At 46.1% G+C, this 27938-nt stretch overlaps 1 protein-coding gene across 2 annotated transcripts in view; it reads left to right on the top strand.

Moving 5' to 3' along the window:
* FLII (FLII actin remodeling protein) overlaps positions 1-27938 on the top strand; it is a 241054-nt gene that overhangs the window by 133957 nt on the left and 79159 nt on the right. For both annotated transcript variants that reach the window (XM_086940706.1, XM_086940705.1), the window contains exons 14-15: positions 2310-2489; positions 4316-4398. In XM_086940706.1, the coding sequence (XP_086796832.1) occupies positions 2310-2489; positions 4316-4398 (263 nt within the window). The remainder of the gene's footprint in view (positions 1-2309; positions 2490-4315; positions 4399-27938) is intronic.

The raw sequence follows: 27938 nt of genomic DNA, 5'->3' as shown, positions 1-27938 counted from the left end.
GCTGTCATTTTATCAATATGTTTTGCCACCTCCAAAGGTCAACAGAGAAGAGCACACTGATTCCTGGGTTTACTAAGGTGAGAGCAACTACATTAAATAGAAAGCAGGGCTATTGCCCAGAAGTGATCCTCTCTGATCTGCTGGTTACCTGCCAAGTACAGTTTTAACATTGTTAGTAAATCAGCCAATCAAGTGTTCTCAAAGAGGTGGAGACTGCATAATTGTGATTCTTGTTATTTTTTCATAGAAAGTTCATTTTATCAATGAATATCCATGCATCTTAATCATTATATTCTTGACTTCATAAAAAACTATTTGCTACAAACAAATAAGCCAACATTATTTTGCGACAACAGTCGCTTCTTCAGGGCTAAATTGATCCAATACGTTGTTAGTAGGAATAACTAGATATCTTTTCAAATTAAATTCTGCTGAGTACTCCTCCCTAAAATAAGGATGTTTTAAAGAATAACAGGAACCGTTTGTAGGGATAACTTCTCGAACTTGATCTTCAGCCCCATCAATATTAATTGAGCCCAGTCTCAACCTAGGGTCTTACAATATATTCAATATGAAAATCAGGATCAACATTTCTGGAAAATCATAAATAGAAGGACTTAAAAAAAATATATATATATATGTATATATATCTATACTACTATTATAAAGAGAGAACACAAACCTTTTGGCAAGGTAAACTCGGGAACCACAGCGCCAATCCACACACCCAATACATTGTTGTAATCCTCAGGGTGTGCAGATGGACATAGGCTACAGAAAATTTAAAAAAAACGTACATTTAAAAATATAACTTTAAAAAAAAAGTAGTGCCCTGAAAGTAGCGCCGGCCGCGACGCTGCCGGCCACGACGTAGCGCTGGCCGCAACGTACGTGATGGCGGTGAGGAGCGGCGGTGAAGTGAGGAGCTCGGGGATGAGCGGTGGCTCAGGTAAGGCTCTGGGACACAGGACGGGAGGGAGCCGGTGCTGGAGGTTGGCCGGGAACAACTGCGGTAAGGGTCTGGGGGCAGCATTTCAGGCTTGTGTGCACTCCCGCCCCAGCCCGCCACGACATTGTCCGGGACACAGACAATGTCGTGGCGGGCGGGGGCCGGGGCGGGAGTGCACGCAAGCCTGAAATGCTGCCCCCAGCCCCCTTCTGCCCCGGGCAACGCTGGGGCGGGCTGTGTGTGTGTATATATATATATATATATATATATATATATATATATATATATACCAATACCATAACCTTGGTTTCTTACGCGCTGCAATTTTGCTGGCAGACACGATCTGGAAACAAAGCACGGACCACAAATTCGGTTCTTCTAAATGTGTTGTATTTGCTTGTCGCCCTCATAACGTTTCGGCTCTCCTGAGCCTTGCTCACATGACGGTCTCACAATATATTCAATATGAAAATCAGGATCAAGATTTCTTGAAATTCATAAATAGAAAGTCTTAAAAAAAAATATTTATATATATATATATATATAACAATAATCACATTTGTGTTTTTTCTACCTCTCTTGAGAACGATTTATGGATTGGAATTATTTAAGGAGCATTATTTTTTTCATCTTACCATACAGAACACCTTTTAATAGGACACTGATTATCACTATTCTGTTCTTCTTGCTTAATGTTGCTTGGGGGAATTAGCAGAGTGCTGGTGTGGTTGTGTGTCTATGGATGTCTGTTCTCTCTTATGTTTTCTGTGACTGAATAGAAGAACTGTCTGGTAGTACAGTGGATTAAGGCAAGGACCTGCTCTTAGCGATGTGATCACAGGTACAATTATGTAGAGTCAGAGCATCCTTCTAAGTTCAATCGGATTAGCACCATCTATTTTAGTAAACCAGAGCATTTTTTTATCTGTGAAAAGAAATACATTTGACTGTGAATACCATTTTCCAAAATAGATAGTATACGAGGAAAGTTAAATACTCTAGTATCAGGAAGTCTGGGTTTTCTTGTAAAATGGGTAGATTTTAGAAGTGAGTACATTCTGTAAAGAATGAGAGGACAAAGTGGTTATTTGTTAACGATGGATTGATGGATATCACTTTGGTATGTTTGGTTTGGAATCTTGATCCCCAACAAGTGAGATTTATGGAGCCTGCTTTGAGCTCCCTGTGGGCACAGAAATTCATGAATTACAGTAGTTGTAGTTCTTGTAGAACATGATACTCAAGTTCTCACCTCTGTAACTGCTCGCCTTGAAGATGATACTATGCGCATTTGTTGGCTACACATGATTCCATGACTTTCTTTGTGCTTACTCTCCTCCTCTTGCATGTGTCACCATAGACCTACTTGGACAACAATGAGGCTTTGCAGTGGGAGATCTACTATTGGATTGGCCAGGAGGCTTCCTTGGACAAAAAAGCTTGTGCTGCCATACACGCTGTGAACCTGCGCAACTTCTTGGGCGCCCAGGGTCGAACGATTCGCGAGGAGATGGGAGAGGAGAGCGAGGAGTTCAGCCTGGTATGATTCTTTGCCTCTTCTAATTCAGGATTCCTTCCTTATACAAAAGGCCTTCAAAGACTCAATTTTTGCTCAAAAATGTCTTCCATTATTTGCCTGGCATACTAAATAAACAAGCTATGGCAAAGCAAAATGTGTTTGCTAAGTTTGAGCTCTTGATTTTGCCAATGCTTTTTTCTCTTTGAGTGCAAATGCATGCATCCAAACACATTTACAATTAGGATCAACAACCGAAGTATCCAACCATCTCTGTAATAAGTGTTACTTATGTTGGGGGTGACCAGATTATCAGTACAAAAAACTAGGACGGCCACCATTGACATAGAAATAGGACTAATTGTTGTCACTGCTCTGACCAGTACTAAAGTTGATCCCTATATATTGTGTGTGTATGTGTGAATATATATATATATACATACGTACATACATACAAACATACACTATTAAACACATCAGACAAGATTACAATAGTGACCACCTCAGGCTACATTGTCTCCATTGATCACCTCCATGCATCAGTTTGGGTTGCCAGCAGTAATGTAGAAAAGCTTTATCAGTTGAGGATGTCTATATATGGGCAATGCATAAAGGAAATAGCTGCAATGTCCCTGCCACCAAGGTGAATATATGAGTAATAAGTCTACCAAGGTCACACGAATTATCAATCAACTAACCGCTTTAAATATGTTTTGGAAATTCAGCCAGTTTTTCTCCAAAATTCAACTGATCATTTCTGAAAATGCATACATTTTCATCGCAAACACACACTTATCAATCAATTTTTGGTATTCATATATTAATTTAGCCAGGCAAAAACATATATATCAGTATGCTAGGCTGCACACAGGAGTGCTACTTGCAGGTAGCTGGAGAGCTGCCAGTAGCTCACGAGCTACTCGTTAGAGAGACCTGGTCTCCAATTTTGCAATGGTTTTCACTAATGAAAACTCATTCCAAGATGGCCACTGATGTGCATACACACACCTATCTATATGTGCATGGTACTTCACAGCAGCCATTTTAATTCACTATTCTAACATGGGGAAAAAAATATGTTAGAACAGTAAATAAAAGTAAAAAAGGAGAAAACTGCATTTACAAAAAAGGGAGCGAGTGGTGCAACGGCACTTAGCAGCTTCCAGCCCTCGTAAAAAAAAGTATGTGCTAGGAACCACCTGTTTGCGTTTTGACCTTTTTACTACCAGTTTCCCCCGTCTTCCCTTTTTTGTCTCACTGCCGCTACCCATGTCAGCATCACAGACGAGACATGTAGGCCAGAATGAGTATTTTAGGTGATGCTTCATACTTATCATAAGGCTGCTATTAGAAGGAGGAAAGGTGGATTTCATTTTCATTTCCTAGTATCAGCCACAAATGAAAACTCTTCTAGTAACAACGGTATACCTTTACCCTGCTTTGGGACTGCAACAGGGCACTTTGTCCACCATTCAAACGGAGATCGAGCATAGTAGAATCACTTTAATGGATGCTGAGCTATCAGGGCAAACTTGGCATGGCCGCCTTCAGCATTTAGTTTAGTTGGTGATTAGTTGATCACTTTCAAACATCCGTGTACTGATCATCGGCTATCCCAATTGTTTAATATTGTACATGCCATGTCCTTGTTTACTTAATATTCTAGAAAAACTCAGATTTTTGACAAGGTACCCACATCGCAGCTTACATCATTTGATTCTTATTACTTCATCCAGTAGCTGAGGAAGGGTTCCGATGTTGGCATTTTTAGAAGTCTGGATACTTTGTCTGGTGTTTTTGAACCTCATGAACTCTTAGTGACCCCAGATGAACTCTCTCTCCATCTGCAGGTGTTTGACAACGAGATTTCATACGTTGAGGGAGGATCGGCTAGTGGTTTCTACACCGTGGAGGATTCGCAGTACTTGACCAGGTAAACTCCAACTAAATCAGTAGCTTTTACTTCTGAAAGTACTGCTGGAATCATTTCAGAACTTTAGTAGGGCTAGATTTTTCTGATTATTTTTTTTGTTTGTTTTTAAAATCATTTTATTGCAAGTTTTTGGTTGACAATATGCGTAACATACATGATGCTGTTTTTAGCCATACGGATATAATACAAGACTATTACAATCAGGATATGTCTCCATCTACAATGTTTTTTAAGAGTAAATCGGTTGTGTAATGTAATCATCAGTTTAAGCCAGCAACATTGTTACCATGATGCCCAACATTGAGGGATCCAAGCAGGCGAATAAACAAAGTGACCGATAAAGAGAAGAACAAAAATGAGAACTCAATGTGACAAGACTGGTAATTAGTTTAATGGAGGGGAAACCGCAGGAAAGTATGCAGGAGTTCTGGTGGTTTTGTCTGGATCCGGATCCTTCATCCCCGGACTACAATACACTACAAGGGCTCCATATAAAATGTGTGAATCATTATGGATACCTGTGAGAGGAGGGGACTGGTAAGCGTAACGTGTGAAGTCCTTAATGTCATAATGGGTATAAGATAGAAGAGGACCAGGAATAGCTATATATATATACCATCCCAGCTGCTCAGGGGTGGGAGGGTCTAACATCATTCTTAATATCTACTGGGAAGGCAATAGTCAGTTTGTTCCATTGTACTGCGATGGGAGCTTCTTGAGTCCCCTGGCCTCCTCCCAGCGCAGGGCCCCAGCCTTTTTCTGCACCCACTGGAGTAGAACTGCGCACCAGTGAGGAACATGAAACGAGGAAGAGGATTTGCATTTCCTGGTGATTGTCTGGCTAATAAAAGAGTGAGGTCTCTAAATCTACTGATTACCTTGCCGGATTGTGGTTGCCTGAGTAAGCTAAAGAGGCAGCTCTCAACTTTAGAGAGACCTTGTTGACATGTCACTGAGGTGAGTATGGTAGATACATCGCTCTAGTAAGCGATCTAACTATGCAAGTCCAGAACACATTAGGAGCGGGAACAGCATTGCTGCAATATACATTTTTAGGAGAAGTGCAGGTGTCACTAATGTCCGACAGCATCGTTTCTTGACCTGCAGTCCGGGGTCCCCTGAGGGTGTGGGAAGCCTTCTCAGGGGGTCTGCAACTGCTTTGAAAATAAAAAAAATATTACTAGATTAATAACGTGTAAATAAATAAAGCAGCAAAATGTAAAATTGGTAATTTAACGTGTTCTGTAAATTTGAAGTAATTTGAAATTGGAGACTAAATTTTCATTTGGTATCTTCCAATTGATTTGTGGGAGCAGTGCATGTGCATCAAACAGAACATAGTATGGATGATGAGATTAAATATCTCATCATCTATGTATGTGCTTGATGAATGCCTATTTCTTTATATTTTCAATATTGTTTTGTGGTTTAAATGATCAAAGTTGCATAGGCGGGATCCCCAGATTCCAGTAATGACTCTGTGGTAGTCCCCGGATTCTAATAATCATTCAGTGGGGGTCCTCCTGGGGGGGCCCCACAGCAGTCAAAAAGTTAAGGACCACTACCCTATAGAGTATGTTGAACTAAATGTATTGGAACCTAATATTCTGTGAGACTTTGTGCGGGCGAGAATGGGCTTTGTCCCATTCTTTTCTGACTGAGGCAGTGGCAAAGGTCCATCCCCCATTTGTATTGGAATTTTGATAAAGGAACCATGGTACGGTTATGAATTGCTCCAACGAGCCACGAGATCAGTTTACTACCACGGTTGATGGTGAAAAAAGTATGAGGCATGAGGGCTCACAGTCAGTATTGTTTGTTATAGTATTCAGTGTAGCCAGGATAGCCAGGATAGGCTGATGTGTCAAGAATTGGCCCGGGGCAGTTCATATTGTTCAGTTAGTGTGTCAAATGGAATCAGTGGTCCATCTTTAAAGAGGTCGCTTAAGCAGCTTGTCGCGGTGTACTGTGGTAACTCCGGGAGTCCAGATGCCGAGCCCCCTGTAATAGAGGCACCTCATGGGGCTCGCCGGCGCATATGTCGCCACGTCACGCATGATTTCCATAGGACCCGTAGGGCTAGAATGTTTCACCGCCTATGCAACTATTAGAGGTTATAGGGGGCACCCATGTCAGGTGCCTCGTTTCAGAGGAATGGATTCGCATATTAATTGTCCTGTTTTTACCCTGATTGAGGGATGTGTGTAAAGTAGTTGGATCAGGCTAATAATCTAATGACCCATACCCAACCTCTGTAGTACCTCAAACACATAGTTCAATCGAGCTTGTCGAATATTTTTTCCAGGTCCAACACGAGGCACGCTGAATATCGCCAACTGTGCTGTGTTTCCTCCAGCAGGAGATTGATGTTTAGGGTGGTTGCTCTACCAGGAATAAAGCCATTTCATTTGGATTATCCAGATCAGGGATTGCCAATTGTGTTCTCGTAGCTAATATTTTGCTTACAATCAATAATCATTGTTGAGAATGGCTACAGGTCTGTTGAAGGAGACTTCCAGGTGATCACGACCTGGCTTGGGCAGGGAAACTATAAGGACTTCACCCATGAGGCAGGCAGAGAGCCCTCACACAGGGCCCAATTATATACTTCAGCCAATTTCGGGATCGGGAAATTCTTTTGGAATACCATCAAGTTCTGGGGATTTACAAGTTGTGAAGTCTTGGGTGGCACCTCTGATCTCTTTCTCCCTGATCATAGACTCTGCACATTCAACTGGGATCTGTACATGGGCCATATTCTCCAGGAATTCAGTAATGTGAGCTCCTCCAGGAGAAGGGTCATGCCTATATAATGTGTGGTAATGGGAGCAAAAGGTAGAATGGGTGGCTGATTGTGAGTGTAGCATGTTGTCTGCTGAAAGGCGGAATGCAGTGATTGAAATGCTAGCCGCATCCTGTTTTATCAGCTAAGTCAGCTACCTCCCAGGTGTTTCCCCTTCCGAATGTGTATTAGATCTATGAGTTTTGTAATCTATGCACCTCAGTGACTCAAGCAATCATGCATGTCATTGTCTAATGGTAAGTAGCGTATCCCTTGAAGGGGCATTAGACCTTGATGCCCTTTTCATGTCCACGAGAGATGTTCTGTCTTTTCCAGAACTGCTAACACTGATTTGTGGGCCTCTTTCAATGTACATGTACTATAACCTCTCAGCTCTGTTTTAAATGAATCCCATTCAGTAAGATGGGAAGAGGTGCTGCCACAATTATCAAGTAATTGCTAATGTTGTCTTGAATTTGCTTTCTAGAGTCATGGTGCTCCAGAACTGAAGATTGGAGTCACCAAGTAGTAATCGGTGAAATGTAGCTGACCCACACGAGTTGCTTTAGCACAGGGTTGTGATCTTGGACGGTTTTGCCAAGATATTCGGTATTGTATACCAGTAGTTGGATGGAATTGGAACAGAGAGAACGGTCAAAGCAGACATAAATTTCAGTAGACAATGTAGTCCCGCATGTTGAGGTGGAGGGTTCTCCAGTTGCCCACCAATGCCCGGTGAGCTGCCGGTTGTATTCAGTGTGGCGAAACGTGTGTGTTAGGCAAATCGCGATATGACCTAACCATGAGGGGATCCAATACTTTGTTAAATTTGCCACCCAGGGGAGGTGACATCATTGAAAACGTTGAGTGGAGAGGTGTGCTAAGAATGGAGACTATATATGCTTTCTGAAAAGATGACATGCCTTCTAATCCCCCTCTACCAAACTATAGCGTCCCTCAAGGTAGATGACTGTTTTGACGCTGGTGAAGGGGACCATAGTTCTGATCCAAATCAATACGCCCTTGACATAGCTATAGTGATTTGTGCAGTAGCGCTGATTCTTCCAGCGCCTTTATGGTTTGGGGCCTTCGCCCTTCACCAGGAGGGTTTCTTATATGAAGGCAATGCGCTTAGTTTGCCACTTAATACAGGTATGGAAGTTGTATTACTTCCTAGCTGAGGACATCCGCCTTACATTCTAAGAGGTGAACATTAGTTTAGCCATGGAGATAAAGGGAAGCGGGGACGCATGATCGCTGAGTTAGGTGGGGTGAGGATACAGGTGCAGATGGAGCACAGTTATCCCAGAGCCTCTCCGCTAGCACGAAAAAACAATATGATATAAATGGGACATGACCAGACATGTCAATGTGAACTATTTAACTCCCAACCCCAGGGTCATAGCGTAACAACTAAACATCCACAGTAACACCCTAGTAACTACATTGGGCATTAGCCACTGTGGTAGCGAAAAGAGACCAGTCAGGAGGGGTGGGTTGTGACCGAGGCGTCTGTACTGTAAGGTGGTCCAGTTGGGCCCGCATTATTGGCAGGAGTCTCTGTGAACTATGTTTATGGTAGCTTGCCCAAGTAATGCTCATAACCCAATGTGTGCCAATTGGGAGCTGGGTGAGGTGGGAAGTGCGCCCAGCATCATGTTAGTTATAGAAACAAACGTAATCTACTTCTAAGGTATAAACAGGCAACACGTAACAAATCAATAGTAGTATAACTGGTTTTGAAAACCCACTTTAGTTAGGTGTAAATGATGGGAGCCAATGTCAGTGAGTCAGTTATTTGATAATGGCGTCCACAATCTGAGGAGTAATCGTCAGATGGGACCTTCGAAGCAGTGCCTAGAAGAGTGCAACTGGAAGCCTTGGACAAGGCAGGCAACTCAGTCTTCCAGGACACCGCTCGCCTCTGGCTCCCTCATATGGAATCCCATTCCATATGCGATTGAGCAGAGGAGGGAGCCCTAACGTATCCCAGCTTCGAGGGGAACCGTTGTCTGGCTTGGAGGTTACATCCAGGGTTCTTGTCACAGTGACGAGTGGGGGAGGCTCTGCTGGATCCAGGTTTAGATCATTGAAAACAATGGGGTAAACCCAAGAAATCAATAGGACCTGGGTAACTGTATATATATAAAGAAAGTGGTCCTAGACACAAATTATAAACACGGCTAGTGATGTGAATATTACTTCTTCACAGTCAACAAATAGTCAGACTAAATCTGAACATACAATCACATGGAGATGTATTATTAGCTTAATTCAGCTCAAAATGCGAAAAATGTAGGAAACCCAACACAACAGTGTTACAACAAATGCTACTGCAGTTTATTTACAAATTCATAAAATTTCAGCAAAAAGAGAAAAGAAAGGAAAAAAAGTTGGTGCTCAAGTAAAGGAAGGTGTAAGTATAGATTTTAAAGAGATTCAGTGCAACAAAGAAATTATTTGTACATTGCACATGTAAAGCCTACCCATTCACAATCTATATACACTATTGTACAAGGGGACAGGGGGGGGGCAGGTGTAGGCTTTAAAGAAACAATGGGGGGATCGTCGACGTTTCGACCCTGGCGCAATAAGGGAAAGTCACGACCTCTGCTGCGGGTCTTCTTCAGGACGGTTGTGGGGACGGGGGGCGGGGAAGCACCTGTAATAGTAAGTATAAATATTTTACAATTTTTAATGTGGGGTTCCAATCTAAAAGAAGTTAAAAAGAAGTGTTGGGTACATTACCAAATAAAATAGAAAAGGTGTCGCAATTCCAGATCAGTTGGGCGATGCACCTATTGGAGGTAAAGACAGACCGGGAGACTGTTAGCCCATCTCCAAAGGCACAGTCTATCCAAGTTTGTCAAGAAAGAGAGGTGTTCAGCAAGAATTAAGACTCACCTCTGGCTGAGAAATTCTGCTCAGAGTAAGGGTTCAGTCGAGAAACAGTTGGTACACAATGGGCAGTCGAATTCAATTGTGCTGCGTAAGGGAAAGAGGAACCAATCAGTCCCATGGTACAATTTAGCGCCCAGCAAGTAGGTCCCATACATGAGAAAACACTCACCCTAGTCCAGTAGCACGATGGACATTGTACCGGTGGTCGGGGGCGAGAGGGAACTAAGTTAAGTTCAAGAGAACCTGTGTAGGAAAAAACCAGGTATAAAACCCATGTTGTAAATTCCTACCAATACACAGGCACAATGCTAAACAGTCAAAAATAACCATACAATCAATAATGAGGAAAGGGGCATCAGCATTAAGTATATGATATAAAATGACCTGTATTATAACAAATACCCAGGTCAGAGTCCACCGTTAATAATTGCCGCCAGTACAGGATGACCTCTATTGCTACAACAATCCTGGTCAGAGTCTAATGTTAAAAGTGGCCACAATGAGTTAACTCATTGTGGCCACTTTTAACATTATTAATGCTGATGCCCCTTTCCTCATTATTGATTGTATGGTTATTTTTGACTGTTTAGCATTGTGCCTGTGTATTGGTAGGAATTTACAACATGGGTTTTATACCTGGTTTTTTCCTACACAGGTTCTCTTGAACTTAACTTAGTTCCCTCTCGCCCCCGACCACCGGTACAATGTCCATCGTGCTACTGGACTAGGGTGAGTGTTTTCTCATGTATGGGACCTACTTGCTGGGCGCTAAATTGTACCATGGGACTGATTGGTTCCTCTTTCCCTTATGCAGCACGATTGAATTCGACTGCCCATTGTGTACCAACTGTTTCTCGACTGAACCCTTACTCTGAGCAGAATTTCTCAGCCAGAGGTGAGTCTTAATTCTTGCTGAACACCTCTCTTTCTTGACAAACTTGGATAGACTGTGCCTTTGGAGATGGGCTAACAGTCTCCCGGTCTGTCTTTACCTCCAATAGGTGCATCGCCCAACTGATCTGGAATTGCGACACCTTTTATTTGGTAATGTACCCAACACTTCTTTTTAACTTCTTTTAGATTGGAACCCCACATTAAAAATTGTAAAATATTTATACTTACTATTACAGGTGCTTCCCCGCCCCCCGTCCCCACAACCGTCCTGAAGAAGACCCGCAGCAGAGGTCGTGACTTTCCCTTATTGCGCCAGGGTCGAAACGTCGACGATCCCCCCATTGTTTCTTTAAAGCCTACACCTGCCCCTCCCTGTCCCCTTGTACAATAGTGTATATAGATTGTGAATGGGTAGGCTTTACATGTGCAATGTACAAATAATTTCTTTGTTGCACTGAATCTCTTTAAAATCTATACTTACACCTTCCTTTACTTGAGCACCAACTTTTTTTCCTTTCTTTTCTCTTTTTGCTGAAATTTTATGAATTTGTAAATAAACTGCAGTAGCATTTGTTGTAACACTGTAGTGTTGGGTTTACTACATTTTTCGCATTTTGAGCTGAATTAAGCTAATAATACATCTCCATGTGATTGTATGTTCAGATTTAGTCAGACTATTTGTTGACTGTGAAGAAGTTATATTCACATCACTAGCCGTGTTTATAATTTGTGTCTAGGATCCAGGTTTAGGGCCCGCTGCTCTATCTTGTCCCATGCGTCATCCGGCTCTGGAAAGAAGTGCGAGTTCTGGGCAGAGTAAACTTTCACTGGCTGGGAACAGCCAGGAGTCCTTAGCTTAAACGTTTCCATCTGAAAGAAACACGTTAGTGTTAGATTCCTTACCTTAGAATATCCCCAGGCGTCAGTCTGGATCCGGAAACTTTTGCGTAGCAGTACCCCTGCGCGTCGGTAGGCGTCGTCTGCAGGCGTCCCCTGCGGCTCCGCGTCCGTCGTCGGCGTCGTGCGCCGTGATGACGTCGCTGGAGTATATAGACGCCGCCTCCGCGCGCTGACGTCAGTTCTTCTTTTTTCCGCGCCAGTGGACGCAGATCTGAAGAGCAGTACTCCGGTCTTTTGACCAAGTTTTTCGATAGTTATTTCTCTCTTTGTGCCTGATAGGATGCCTGGGTTCAAGCACTGTGATGACTGTGAGCGCACGATGTCGGTCACAGACCATCACCGCCTCTGTCTCCGGTGTCTGGGCCCCGGCCACGACGTGGACTCCTGCGTCGACTGCCGGGCCCTCACCAACAAGGCTAGGCGGGAGCGGTCCCGCAAGCTACTGGAGCTCCGGGTGTCGGCCCCACGTCGGGAGCGGTCCCGGTCCGGCCGGAGGTTGAGAGAGCGTTCGAGGGAGCGGTCGCGGAGCCGCGCCTAGCGTTCCGGAAGTCGACACCACTCGTCAGGCTCATCAGGTAGGAAGCACAAGAAGTCGGGGCGTCGTCATCGTACCCCCGACTCCCCCCGACGCTCGCGCGATGCGGCCGGGGGCTCGGGTGACCCCAACCCCGCGGCTCCGCGAGAGTCGCCGGCGCGGCCTGCCTCATACCCTCCGGTCCCTGGGCACGGCGCGACGCCTGAGGAGATCGAGGCGTTCCTCATGGCCATGAGGGCGCTCGGTTCTCCGACGGGGCCTACGGTGCCTTCGGGCCCAGTGCTACCGTCTGGGGGCCCTGGCGGTTCGGGTGTCCCTGCCTCGGCGCCGCCGACGGCTCCGGCCCCGGCGCCGCCGACGGCTCCGACCCCGGCGCTGCAAGGGCCTTCGGGTTCGACGCCGGCTGGCCTTCCGGCCCCTCCGGCTCCGTTACCATCGGGGTTACCCCCGGCGCCGTCCCCACGCGGCGCCGGTTCTCCGGTGCCGGCTCCGGCCGGCAGCGGGGTTCCGACGCCGGCTCCGGGCGGCGCCGTCCCCTTACCTTCACCGACGCCGGACGCGGAGCCGGACGGGCGTCGCTCGACGCCGGTTCCGGCGCCGATGGGGCCCTTGAACCCAGAGGAGCCGGTCTACATCGTTGACTCCGAATACGGAGAAGATGAAGAGTTCGGTGAAGGTTGGGAGGGGTCCGAGGACCCTCTGTCACGCGAGTGCCAGTATGACCCGGACTTGGGGGATGCCAGTGGTCTGGACGACTATCCTAACCCTGGTTTGATCTCTCCTCCTTCCGTGGCATCGGTGGAGGGAGCTGCATATTCTGTGGGGCTGATGAGGGCTGCCAAGGCCTTACACCTTGAGCTCCCCGTCGCGGCCGTGAGGCCTAACATCCTCACCGAGGTCTTCAAACCGCAGTCATGCCCACAGGAGCCACTGCTGCCGTTTAATGAAGCCTTGTCAGACGTTCTGTTGGGCACTTGGTCCAGGCCCGCTTCAGGTCCGCCTGTTGATCGGAACGTGGCCAGGCGCCACCGTCCTTGTCCGGACGACCCCAAGTTCCTGTCTACCCACCCCACTCCTGAGAGTCTGGTGATCCAGGCCTCGACCTCCCAGTCCGCATTCCCGTCGGCCCCGCCCGACCGGGAATCCAAGAGGTATGACCAATTTGGCAAGAAGGTCTTCTCGTCCATTAGTTTGGGCCTGCGGTCTTGCAACACCGCTTGCCTCTTGGGCCGCTACACCCACTCTGTGTGGGATACGGTCGCGGAACTGCTGCCAGAATGCCCCATGGAGGTGCGGGCAAAACTCGGTCAGGCTGTGGCTGAGGGCCGAGATGCAGCGAAATATTCGATACGGTGTGGTCTTGATACGACCGACTCGCTGGGCAGAGCTATGTCAACAACGGTGGCGATTCGTCGCCACGCCTGGCTGAGATCCGCCAATTTTTCGGCAGATGTCCAGAATACCTTGATGGACATGCCGTTCGATGGCTGTCACCTCTTCGGTGACAAGGCGGACCACGCGCTGGAACGCTTCAAGGACTCCAGGGTCACGGCCAAGTCCTTGGGTCTCTCGACCCAGCGCCAGCAAACGGGTTTGTTTCGTCCCTTTCGTGGCCAAGGAAGGGGCGCCCCCACACGTGCTGCCAGCCACGCGCCGCAACAATCCTTTCAACGCGGTGGCGGCCGTGGAAACCGCCGTGGTGGCGGTCGGGGACAACGGCGGGGTCAGACCACACCTTCCCCCGCAGCATCTACCCCAAAATCCTCCTAGTCCGTGCTTTCGGCCCCATGTGACGCCAGTGGGTGGCAGGGTTCGCCATCACCACGCTCACTGGCGCACGATCACTTCGGACAGGTGGGTGCTGCAAATCGTCTGAAGGGGCTACTCCCTCCCCTTCGAGACCTCTCCTCCAGCCATGCCACCGCAGAACCACCGTGTGTCGGGGGACCACTTGACACTTCTGCAGGAGGAAGTTACGGCCCTCTTGGCCAAGGGGGCCATCGAGCGCGTTCCTGGGCCAGAAGTAGGGCGTGGTTGTTATTCCCACTACTTTCTGGTGCCTAAGAAGGACAAGGGGGGCCTACGTCCTATCTTGGATCTAAGGAACGTCAACGGCTTCCTCCGGAAGGAGAAGTTCAAGATGTTGACGTTAGCTCAGGTCTTGGCGGCTCTAGACCCACAAGACTGGATGGTAGCGTTGGACTTGCAGGACGCCTATTTTCACATCCCCGTCCTGCCGGCCCACCGGCGTTACCTGCGGTTCACGGTAGGCCAGGAGCATTTTCAGTTTATCGTGCTTCCCTTCGGCCTTACCAGCGCCCCACGGGTGTTCACAAAGGTGATGGCGGTGGTCGCAGCCCATCTGCGCAGGTTGGGGGTTTCAGTCTTCCCCTACCTAGACGACTGGTTGTTGAAGGCGGGCTCGCCCCAGACAGTCGTCCACCACCTTCAGATGACGGCAGACCTCTTGCACGACCTGGGGTTCTCCATCAATGTGCCGAAATCACACCTGTGTCCCTCTCAAAAGCTCCTTTTCATCGGAGCGGTTCTGGACTCGGCGCAGTTCCGGGTTTATCCTCCGGAACGGCGGGTTCGGGATATTCAGGCTTTGATTCCCATCTTTCAGCCGCTATCCCGGGTTTCGGTCAGGTTGACGCTGCGGCTGCTGGGACTGATGGCTTCCTGCATCCTTCTGGTGCATCACGCCCGGTGGCGGATGCGGGCTCTGCAGTGGGACCTGAAGTTTCAGTGGGCCCAGCATCAGGGCAACTTGTCCGACCACGTCTTGATCTCGGAGGGCACTGCAAGACAACTGCAGTGGTGGCTTACGGACCGCGATTGGGTCAAGGGCAAGTCACTCTCCCTTCCCCAACCGGAGCACGTTGTCGTGACGGACGCGTCCCTCCAGGGCTGGGGTGGCCACTTGGGAGAGGCAGAGATCAGAGGCATCTGGTCTCCGGCGGAGTCCCGGCACCATATCAACCTGTTGGAGCTGCGGGCGATTCGTCTGGCACTGAAGGCATTCCTCCCCTTTGTCAACGGGAGTGTAGTGCAGGTGTTCACCGACAACACCACCGCCATGTGGTACTGAAACAAACAGGGCGGTGTGGGGTCGTGGACCCTTTGCCAGGAGGCTCTGCGCCTCTGGCAATGGCTGGAACGTCAGGGCGTGACTCTGACGGTTCAACACCTGGCAGGTTCTCTGAACGCCAGGGCGGACGAACTCAGCCGTCGGTGCTCGATAGATCACGAATGGCGTCTGAACTCGGACGTGGCGCAAGGCATCTTTCTGCAATGGGGAGAGCCTTGGTTAGATCTATTCGCCACCGAAGAGAACGCGCAATGTCATCAGTTCTGCGCGTTGGAGTTTCCAAGACGGCACTCGCACGGCGACGCCTTTCGGCGCGAGTGGAGTTGCGGTCTGTTATACGCCTTTCCGCCTATACCACTTCTGCCCAGAGTGCTGAAGAAGATCAGGCGCGACCGGGCCAAAGTTATCCTTGTGGCTCCGGACTGGGCTCGAAGATACTGGTATCCCGAGCTGCTCAGCATGTCAGTCGGTCCCCCGATCCGCCTGCCCCTTCAGGAGGACCTTCTGTCGCAGCAGCAGGGGACGGTCCTCCACCCGAACCTGTCCAGTCTCCACCTCCATGCTTGGAGATTGAGCGGCGGCAGTTGAGGCCATTTGACTTGCCTCCTGAAGTCTGTGATGTTATTCTGGCAGCCAGGCGTCCCTCCACTAAGTCGGTATACGCCTGTCGGTGGAACAGATTTGTGGCATGGTGCACAGCAAAGGCTGTGGATCCTCTTTCTGCCCCTCTTTCGGAGGTTCTTCTGTTTCTTCTTTCTCTTGCCCAGCAGGGCTCTGCTCTGGGCACTATCAAGGGCTACCTTTCTGCCCTTTCAGCCTTTTTGAGGCTTCCTGATCAGCCTTCTTTGTTCAAATCCCCGATTGTAACTCGATTCTTGAAAGGCATCACTCACATGTTTCCACCTGTTCCGTTTGTGATGCCTCAGTGGGATTTGAACCTGGTTCTAACTTTTCTGATGTGTGCTCCCTTTGAGCCCCTTCATTCTTGCCCTCTCCGTCTCCTGACTTTAAAGACGGCTTTCCTGGTTGCCATCACCTCTGCCAGGAGGGTGAGTGAGCTCCAGGCTCTTTCTGTCCAACCTCCTTTCCTGTCCATTCATCCTGACAAGGTGGTTCTGAGGACTAGACCTTCTTTCCTGCCCAAGGTTGTTTCCGCCTTTCACATCGGGCAGTCCATCACCCTCCCTTCCTTCTTCCCGCCTCCGCATCCTTCAAAGGATGAAGAGCAGCTCCATCGTCTGGACCCAAAACGTGCGCTTTCATTTTACATGGATCGCACACGCCAGTTCCGGGTGGATGACCAACTGTTTGTTGGCTACGTGGGTGCGAAGAAGGGACGGGCGGTCTGTAAACGGACCATCTCTCGATGGGTCGTTCTCTGCATCAAAGCGTGCTACTCTTTGGCTCGGAAGGAGCCTCCTGTTGGGCTGAGGGCCCATTCCACTCGGGCCACGGCAGCTACCACTGCCCTGGGCCGGGGAGTCCCCTTGCAGGACATTTGCCAAGCGGCTACGTGGGCCTCGCTGCACACCTTTGCGAGGCACTACTGCCTGGACAGTCAAGTCCGGAGGGATGGCTTCTTTGGCCGTTCTGTCCTCCAGGACTTTCTGGTGTAGTATTGTATTGGTTCGCAGACCCACCACCGGGGTTGGTATTGCTGGGGTATGTATTCTAAGGTAAGGAATCTAACACTAACGTGTTTCTTTCAGATGAACAAGTTACTTACCTTCGGTAACGATATATCTGTAAGAAACATTAGTTAGTGTTAGATTCCTTACCGAACCCACCCATCCTCCCCGTTCTGCGAACTGATACCTAGGGTTGAGGACATCCCTTTCAGGGCCCTAGTTTTTTACATGGCACCAGTGTTGGTTCTCTCATGGCTCTGCGTCTCCTGGCGCGGAAAAGCTGTGTACAAAGAACTGACGTCAGCGCGCGGAGGCGGCGTCTATATACTCCAGCGACGTCATCACGGCGCACGACGCCGACGACGGACGCGGAGCCGCAGGGGACGCCTGCAGACGACGCCTACCGACGCGCAGGGGTACTGCTACGCAAAAGTTTCCGGATCCAGACTGACGCCTGGGGATATTCTAAGGTAAGGAATCTAACACTAACTAATGTTTCTTACAGATATATCGTTACCGAAGGTAAGTAACTTGTTCGTATATAACCATTGATATTAGAAAGGGGGTACAGGGTCCAGCCACACCGCTGCAAAACAAATGAACTCTACTGCCATGGCAACAAAGATAGGATATAGTTTACACCTGTCCTTAATAAACTATGCGTCCACCCCCAATAGCATGAATTGAGGTGTGATGCAAATCTTAGTGCTTAAGATCATACTCAAGACTCTCTAATTTTGCTCGTGAATGTTGTTAGCTTCATAGAGATAAAAAGCATATGGACTATATCAGCATCTCTGGCTCCGCATCGCGGGTAGTTGGAATCAGTTCTTTAACTAAACATCTTCCGAGGGGTATAATATAAATTATATTGCCTCCTTATAGTATTGGTTTTTTATCTCAGTACATATCAACATCTCCCTCCCTAGGCCCGAAGATTGTGGAATTTTTTTTTATCTGGAGTAATATTTAATATTCTACCCAATGTCTCTCACTGCAAATTTAAGTCATCTGTATTAAGATTTATGAACAGTTTGTATATTTCCTTAATTTTAGCCCCACCCTGGGATTCAAGGATTGGACAACCACATTCTGCTCTAGCAAAGTTTTACCCTTATCAAGTTTTTAAAACTCTATAATTTGCAAATACTTTTTTTGGCAGCCCGTACATCTGCTGTAAGTCCACAAAGGAACACATTTTATCTGAAAGGAAGATGTCCCTAATATTCCAGATGCCTGCTTTCTCCCAAACCAGACTGTATTTGTTATGAAACAGTGAGGGAAAATGTAGGGAATGTAACAGTGGAATATAAAGCTGTACCTGGCCATGTCCAATGTGCCCTTCAATTTAGTCCGGATTGTGTGTGCAGCCTGATCCTCTATTATTTTGAACCTAACCTCTTTTTAAATTACTAGGTTCTAAAACCTAAAAAACACCTCTGTGCATCTTCACCCAAAGTTGATTCATATTTGCCTGGCAGGCTATCTGTTCTGGGTTGTGTGCCACAAAAGCCAGCGATGACAAAGTCCACTTTTTGCAGCATGGATACCCAACAGTAATATTTAACTTTTGGTGCGGCCCATCCTCTCTGTCTTATGGCATAATTAGATGTTTAAATGCTCTCATTCCCTTTTATATTTCCAGATACATTTTTCACAAATAGCACACAGCTTCTTAAACAGTCCTGCCCTATATATTTATCCTGAATAAATATAAAACCTATGGAAGCACCACATTTTGAATACATTGCATCGCCTGATAATTGTTAGATGAAGAATGTGTATTCATGCCATAGCTCTCCCAATTTTAGACAATATACTAATACAATTTGATGGAATGATGTTAACTACCTTATGGGTAATGTTGACTTACAAGTAAATCATTCTATAAACCGAGCCAACACCCAACCTGTCAAGTACCTCCCAGATATAAGTCCTGGTGACCAGATCAAAGGTCTTTTCGGGGACTTCCTAGCATCTGGTATATCAAATAACTTAATTACTTGTCTGATAAGATCCGTCTTGCTACGACCAGGGACAAAAACAGACAGACCAACTTGACAATGGCTCTGCTCAACTGAGTCACTAGAAATTTTTAATAGATTTTAGCGTCACTATTAATGAGCGAAATCAGCCTATAAGATCCAGAATTGAACGGAGGCTTCCCTTTTAACAAAAAATAAATAAAAAACACACAATAATAGTAATTGCGTGCCAGGGCCTGTGTTACAGAAGTGCCCCGAGGGTGAAACTGGCGTTTATGCCTGTTTTGTGCGCTCCCGGGCACATTGTGGCCCGTTCTGTAATAACAAACACTTGTGTGGCTCCTTCTGTAATACAAATAGTACTGGAGCATATGTTGCATGGGTGTTCCCTGAAACAATCTCTTTACCTCTGTACCTTATTATGGACGCGGGCACACAGGTAATGAAGCTGTCAGGAGGCACACTGACAGTGCACCACAAAAAGGTAGCGCACCGCCAGTGGGACCCCTGATGGCAGCCCTCTGGAGAAGTTAAAGGGGGCCGTATGGAAACCCCCCTCCGACATCCTCTTGCAGGCAGTTGCAGTCGCTCACGTCACCCACCTGCAAAGGGATCTCTCTCCCCTCTTTAAGTGCAGGCGAGTGCTGCCTGCACAATGAATCACTGCCTGCTTTGAAGCAGCCACTCCCCTTTTCACTTGAATGCGCTGCCCCCAGCACAAGTTCACGGTAGTCCTAAAGGCAGCGCAATTAACCTAATAGAGTGAAATTTCCCTGCTGGCGCTTGCCACATCTGTTTGACAGTGCGCAGTGGCACAAAGAGGGAAAGAACACCATGTACATAGTAGGGCTCCAGGCAGGCATCAAGTACCTTGGCTGGGCATCCGAGAAGGCTGTGACCTAATCGTCCGAGAGAACCGAGGAAAAAAATACAATAAAACTCTATGGGAAACCTATCTGGGAGGGCAGCCTACAAGAGTGCCAGAGAATCCAGCGCCCCTTTTAGTTCCTCTAAAGCAAGAGGGTAATCAAGGTCTTACTGATCATCCGCGCCTACTATTGCATCACTGACTTGCTCCAGATACTGCTTAATACTACCTACGATGAAACCCGATCTTCCTGATTCAAGACCCTAAAAAATCAGCAAATACCCTTGTAATGCACTCTGCGTTAATAACTATCTGATTGTGACTATCCTGAATAGCATTAATGCCATTCCAAACCTCCTCCTGTCTTGCTTTTAGTGTCAACATCTTCCCCACACTGTTGCTAAATTCCTAACGTGCTGCCTCATGTAGCTGGTGCTTTTCCATGATCCTTATTGCATAAAGGGTCCGAATACCACCCCTAGTTCCTGCAGTCTTTTAAAGAGTCTCATGCCGCATTTGCCCTTGCATACTTATGCTTGCATGGAAAGATTCTAAGCTAGCCAGTTCCTTATATTGTACTTCATTCATTCTAAAACATTATTCGATCTTTGCATTTAAGATCTTAAAAGTACATGGCAAGTATTCACAGAGATACAGATAAAAAATATATAAACATTTCGCAAAAGAGAAAAAGAAAGCAATAAAATTCCTTTATCTCCCAAGTGGGTATACCTTTACACACCTATCCATTCTTCAATGAAGTTTTGAGCCATATCAGTTAAAAACACAAAAGAAAATAAAATGATCCATAACCTTTTTACAGTTGCACATGTCTCCTTTTGTTCCAATAAGCCCACAAAAATAGCGCTAATGAAAAACACACTAAAGGATCAGGCAAGGATTAAAAAAAGTATAAGGCAACCTGACATTGCTTAAAATGAATGGTATTGTTTTAAAATGGGTACAATAAATTTATTTCTTTCCCTCTGATAAAAGCCACAAATAAATAAAATGTGGATGTCACTTTGGGGGGGATTTTAAGTCACAAGGACCGAGGGACAATTCCGAATGTTTAAAAGTCATCTCTGGGAACCCTAACATTAAAGGTACTTGGCTCATACGGAACCTCAGCAGGATGAATTTGTGGTGGGCAATGGGAATATCTTCTCAGTATATTGCACTTCATTTTATTGGCTTGGGCTTTCTGATTATTAATGCTACGTGTTTTCCTTGTGATCCCAGCTATCAGAGAGTCCCATACCAACCCTGGTGAAGCATTGCCTTGGTTCCTACTCAGGAAGTCCATCATCCATTTCTTCATATGTCTGCTATAATCGTGATTCAGGAAGAGCACCCTTAAAATGTTCACAAATCTCATGGGAAGACTACATTCAAAGATCAGAGGATTGCGGTTAGAGAAACCCCTTGGATATTTCACCACCCGTGCCTCATTCAGTAGGCAAGATGAAACCAAGAAGTAGTCTAAGCGAACATGCTTCTTTGTGAGGAAAAGAAAGAAATGTAAACCTTGGATCAAAACTATTTAACCCTGCCCAAGCACTATAAGCCCATGCAGCTCCATAGGATGTTTTATTGCCCAGAAGACCTTCTGCTTCCGTCCACCATAAACCTGTGTAGATATCTGCACTTTATCCATATGACAGTTTAAGTCCCGATAAACAACTATGGGTGCTGGCCAAGATAAAATGTGTACCTCCAAAAGCTCAATAACTGCTGCTTCATCAAATTTAGATCCAAAAAACGCACTGATAGTGAATTTAAATCCTAATATTTGGTATTCAGCTAATACCCATCCACCAGATTTTTCGGAAGCACTACTGTTGAAGATACACTACTTACCTTTAGCTAAAGTTGCCACCCCCTCACGGGACTTCCCCTGTGTGGTATACACCAGCACACTGAATTCTAGAGTTCCCAACAGGTATTTCTTAACAGCAGGCATATGTATTTCCTGAAGGTAGACCATTTCCTCACCAAGTGTTCTCAGCCCTTCGGCCAACCTGGCCTACTTAGTCTTAGATATTAACCTATCCTTATACATGTATTAATTTAAAGTTGGCAAGATTAATTCTAGTCCAGAAGCTGTAAAAAAAGGCAACTTCCATAATGACCCACTTTCTCAAAGCCAAACCAAGGCAGCCCTTGCTAATGACGTTAAAAAGTTGTTCCCATTAGACACTATCATCTCACCGAAGTTTCATTGCTCCTCGTTTTGCATTTCATTTTCCAACCTCCCCTAGCCGCCCTCTCCTCACCCCTTTCTCCACTACTCCGTCCCCCAATCTCCCACCTTTCCACCTCCCCTCAACCCCTCCACACCCCCACCCTCTGTTGAAGCAATCAGACCCTCCAGGTGTATTGCTTCAGACCTAAAACATTAGGACACACTTATAAAGGAACTCCGCACTCTCCCAAAATTAGGCACATAAATTTATCGTGACGCTTTCAAAATGAAGCACATTACTACAAAGCACTTTTTAAAAGGAAGACAAAATATATTTGTTGGTGCACTTTCCCAGATGTCAAATTAAAGAAGCTCAATATAGGGAACATGTATATAAGGCAGAAAGATATATAAAATGTGTACACAGAGAAAGAACATTTAGGAATATATATTCACAGTAAATAATAGAAATACTTCATAGATAGTGTCTTTCAACATTCTAGCCACCATGACTGAGGAGACCTCGCAGTCAGGCAGAAGTCTCAATCGGGATCACTAAAAGGTTCCTGTGGCAACTCGTCTGCTCCATAAGCGAACTCCTGTCTGAAAGCCAAGATTCCCGGTCTTTAATAGCTTTACTCATCATCATCAGATCACTTTATTTGTTTTTTGCATAAAACCATAAACGTAAGGTAATACCGTTACTCAGGGATAGATTTCTAGACACCTATTCCCGCTCCTTCTGTTTTGAAAACAAGACTGGCCTTAGTGGTCTGTGTCGAGGTCACTCACAGGAGCTGGCCAGGCCCCCGTGTTTGCTCCGAGGCAGAGCTGTATATTCTGCAAATTTCTCTCGGAAAAACAAGCTCAACCATGTGAACGTTACCAAATGCGCATTCCACACAATATATTGAAGCTTACTCTGCATGGTGAAGAGCAAAAACACCCCCTCCCCACCCTGTAAATACGTGTGAGAACAAATATGGGATTGTGTATTCAAAACAGAGTCAATGCTCACGAACTTACTCATGTTATTACGACATGACGGTCTGGAAGATAGAGCATGCACCTTCCAACTGCCCCGTGCTACTGCTAGCCATAAGCCCATAAAAATTAACAACCAAAAAAGACGTCTAAGCTATTCAGCGTGTTTTCCTAAACCCATCCTAGACCGCTACTCCCCTAGCAGCTATGCCAATAAAATGTCACTCTAATATCAATGACATGTCGATGGAATGTCCCTGTGAACTATCCAATTATTCTGAATTGAACGTACATATCCTCCCATTATACATTATTATTATTCTTGCGAGAATAAGCTAAAGCGCTGGGACCCCTTTGTCCTTGAAAGGTGTTATCATCTGACGCAGTCTCCCTCTTCACTCAACATTAAATCTTGTCTTGCAAAAAAAGATAAAGTAATCATCTCTGTGTTTTGTGTCCATGCGCACCTTTTCGAAGACTGCTTACCTGAAGAGGAAGTAGGTGAAGAACACTAAGATAAAATTGGGCTTTGGACAGGAAGAAGCATCCTCCTGAGTTGGTTCTTTCAGTGAGAGGTAAAACTTGTGCTCCTTTTGAACTTCATGCTCCGAATCCTATCCCGCTGTTTCTGGGATGGCATCTTGAAAGAGCTTAATAATGAACACCCTCCTACCTTCCTAGATCCCAACAACCATCAGACTGTTCCAGTGTTGGTGTTTCTTAAAATCCTCCAGATTCCATTGGATTTCTACCATATTACGCTCCTGTGCCACAGTCTGTTCTCTCACAGAGGTAAGTTCAGGTTTTTGTACACTGGCCGAGCCTCCACCACCAGGTTTGAAGATCTTCCATATTGCCCCCTGCTTCTTCCTTGTGGCTGCCCAGGCCCTCTGACTGTCACTGCGAGTCTCTTCCCGATGAGCACTGATAATTGCCTCCAGGTTTGGGGGGCTCTGGGTGAGGGGGAAGGGCCCACTGAACCGTCCTGTCAGTGGGACCCGGTATGTGATGAGGTGCTAAGACGCTGAGTAGTCCCACTTCAGCTTTCCTCTTGAACCTCTCTCCTAGAGGATTTTTAGGATACCCTCTGTACAGTGGAGCCAGTGTTACCAACCCAGTCTCCGAATTCAGACAATAAGTCACATATGTCTGTAGCAAGTCTGCTTGGTGCCTCATCTCCAGACACCTCAGAATCTTCAGCTGATATGTTAGACAACAAAAATAATTGTACCCCCACTTCCATGTCTGATCCATGGTTTACCATTCTTAAGCCCCTCTCTCCTTACCCATGGCCTATTTGTACGGTGATTGCCATCTTTTCCTGTGGTTAGCTTATCAGTAGATATTGCAGCTTCTTCGAGCTTCTGCCTCCTACTTGGGCCATCTTCAGGGGCACCATCCTGTCTTATCACCGGTCAAAGAACACCCCCACCAGAAAATGACCCGGAGGTATGCTGTGGTATAGGCATTGGGGTACCCACACTGTCAGATTTAGCATCTTCACCAAAACCTACAACATTTCCCCCGTCGCCCGTAGATGACCTGCCAAAGTCTGTCGTATTTTGGTTGGTCACTTTCTTGGTGGCCAATCTCAAACCTGGCTCAAGTGAGCCTTCCCAACCGCTGACCCTGTTCCCACATTAACATAGTAGATGGCCATAGTATCAGTCTCACAAGCCTGCAAACCAGCGATGAGGGCAGCGGGGGCTGCCTCTTGATTCAAAGTGACAAGTTGTGCCAATAAGGGTCCTGCGAGGAATTCACTTGAGCCAGCCTACGGGTATAGCATCAGAGTTTTCTCCGCAAGTGCTCCAGATATGACCACAGCCGGTTCTGCAGGATCTTGCAGCAAAGGCAACTGTGAGGGCTCAGGACCAAAAACAGTACTTGCTGCCTCAGCAATCAAAGTCATTGGCCGAACCAGAGCCTTCCTGGCAGTCTGGAATTGAAAGTAGACGCTGACACTGACCCAAGAGGACTCCAGGCCGCTAAACTGCTGAGCCTGTTCCCGGGTGGCTTCTCCCAGGCTGTTTCTGCAACTCCTCTTATGCCTGCTCCTTGGGTCATCATTCCTTTGGCCAGCTTCAACACCATTCCTCCTTGGTTGTGCTCCCAGTTAAGACTGCTGAGAACCCACCTCAGATGCTGGGCCTTCCTGTACACTAACAGCTGTGCGGTGACTGCCTTTGAAGCTGCTCGGCACAGCCAAATCAGGTAACTTAGCTTGCCAAGATACATGCCATCAAAGGAACAGTAACTGTAGCATTTCAACTCCTTTTTCAAGAATGTTTGCTGGGAGAACTGAGAAGAGACCAGAATAAACTTTAAGGCTGATCGCTGTCTGATTCCACTTCCTGGTTTGCCCCACTGGGAGAAGATTGATTTTTAGAAAATGTTGAAGTCCCCAAATGGATGATTTCAGCAGGACCACCGTCAAGGAGCAAGCCAGCAATTTCGAGCCCTCCATCATACACATGCCAGCCTCAATGTCGACTAGAAAAACCCTCCAAAAAAAAGTCTAAGTCCAACAGACCGGGACAAACATTGTTGCTGTATCCTACCATCGTTCCATTAAGGTCAGCTTTAACTTTTGACTGTGACACGGTCTATTGCAACCATATACCCGCGGTTGGCCCTATGTACTTTTTGGCTCTAGATTAAAGTTTAAAAGACAACATCTATTAAGAATAATTTCTTCAGTTCCCTACAATAGATTTTAGTTGGTTTTATGTCATTTTGAAGATTAAAATGAATACTATTTGTATAAATTGGAGTTCGATTTTTATTGTGTTCTGTTTATTTTTAAATGTTTTGGTGCTGTTAAACATGCTATACAATTGTTTTCTCTCATTTTAAGCCGGACTACTCTGTACCAAGTTGCAAAGGATTGAGCTAAGGTTAATATATTAACTGGACCTTGTAGTAAATTGTGGCATTATTACTTAATGAGGTCACACAGCCCCATCAATTAATAACCTAGTTTCTTTCTGGTATTGTTGTTAAAAAACAAAATAACCATTTGATTTGTTCTTATGAAAATCATTTAGTGGAAAATTGTGTAAAAACTGTTTTTGTGTCCTCACTTGTCCTCACCGCACACTGAAAAGGAGATCAAATTATAGAGCAGAATTTTACGACCGCAGTTAATTTTTGTGATCAAGGTCTCCCGAGAAATCCTGAGGCGTGAGCCGGGAGAGGAATAGTCAGCTGGTGACTCTGCCCGCTTATTACCGCTTATGTTGCACTGAGCTTTATTCAGGAGGAATATCATTGTGGAAATCATTTTATAGCGCCGTATTTTTAAATTGCATTTTCGTGTTGTGATGACTTGTTTATTTTAATCTGATACCTCTTACCTGGTGCAGAGGGCCACGAGGGCTCCCGGGTGTGATTAGACACCAAAGGGAGGGTTGCACTACCAAGCAGCTACCCGGACGGACGCCATCTTGGTGGTCCGGGGTTAGTGCTCTAGACTTTGTCCCCCGGAGATAGATTTAAACAGGGCTGGCGAGAACGCGCAGCGGGCGCGCCGGCGGCGCGCCAAAGGTAAGCCCGTCTGCACCCGTCCGCGCCTGGTCCGCGCTTAGCGCCATGAACCCTGCCGGTCACACTAGTGCGAGGCTACATAAGATCACATATAAGGCAGATACACTGAAAAAACTGAATGGGCTAGGAAGAAAACCCAATTGTCTGGTATTAAATCTGGATAAGGGGCTACCATCAAGCCTGTGTGCCTGTTCAGGCTGTATGAGTGCGATCCCAGCCATACTAATGTCCACCATTGAGGCCTTATCTAGAACAATTTTAGGAAAAGATAAAGCAGGGGTGCTAAATTATGACGACCTCCTTTTGAATGCCAGGTCGCTGGTAAAGCACAGCCTGGAATGTGCTTTGCTAATTCAGGAAGAAAACATTAAAATTGCTTTTGTGACCGAATCATGGACTAATGCGGCCTCAGGCCCGGACTTAGTGAAAGCCACTCCCCCTGGTTACCTTAGTTACAAGAGAGATCGCCCACTGAGAAAATGGGGGGATTGGCAGTAATATATCATAATTCCCTCAACGCCTTCTTTCACCCCTTAACTGTGGATGGATGTGAAGCAGTAGCGTTCAACTTTACCTTGTTTAATAATCATTCATTCAATGGTTGCTTAGTCTACAGAGTAGACCCCCAGGACCTAAAAATATCTTCCTGAGCTCGGTGGGAAGTATACTGGAGGAGAGGCTATGCTCAAAGGCCTTTACGGTCTTTGGGGATTTTAATTTCCATTTGGAAAACCTCCTGGATACGGACACCAACTCAGGTTTTAAAGTCTTTATTTCGATATCAAAATCATAAAATACAGCTTTTAAAACATATTTTAGACTTTTGAACAGCTTAACAATATTCCTTTATAATAGCATTTTACAGTAACAGCAACATTGTCATAATTCATTATAATTAGACTAAAAACACTTTTGAGGTTAAAAAAGTTATTAAACATCCAACAAAAATACAAAGACAAACCTGACCAGGAGATATTAAAAAAGAATTTTAAAAAATACAAAATAAGTAAAACCATCCTAATACAATGTACATTACCCTGCATTTAGGGAAAACGGTTATGCTTTAGTAAACAAATTGGGAAGCCCTATTAATGGTTTTGTCTGCTTCTTGCCCTGATGGCCCAAGCCCACCCTAAAAATTTTGCTATGCTCACCACGAACACCTCTGAGGTGTTAGTTTTTAAAACCCAAATAGCCTCAGAGGACCTTCTGAAAGGGAGGCGCTGAAACAGAGGTTTTAT

This window comes from Lissotriton vulgaris, chromosome 10 (genome assembly GCF_964263255.1).
Source record: "Lissotriton vulgaris chromosome 10, aLisVul1.2, whole genome shotgun sequence".
Taxonomy (NCBI): Eukaryota; Metazoa; Chordata; class Amphibia; order Caudata; family Salamandridae; genus Lissotriton; species Lissotriton vulgaris.
The sequence above is the reverse complement of the archived record's forward strand: the minus strand, read 5'-3'. Positions and strand labels throughout refer to the sequence as shown.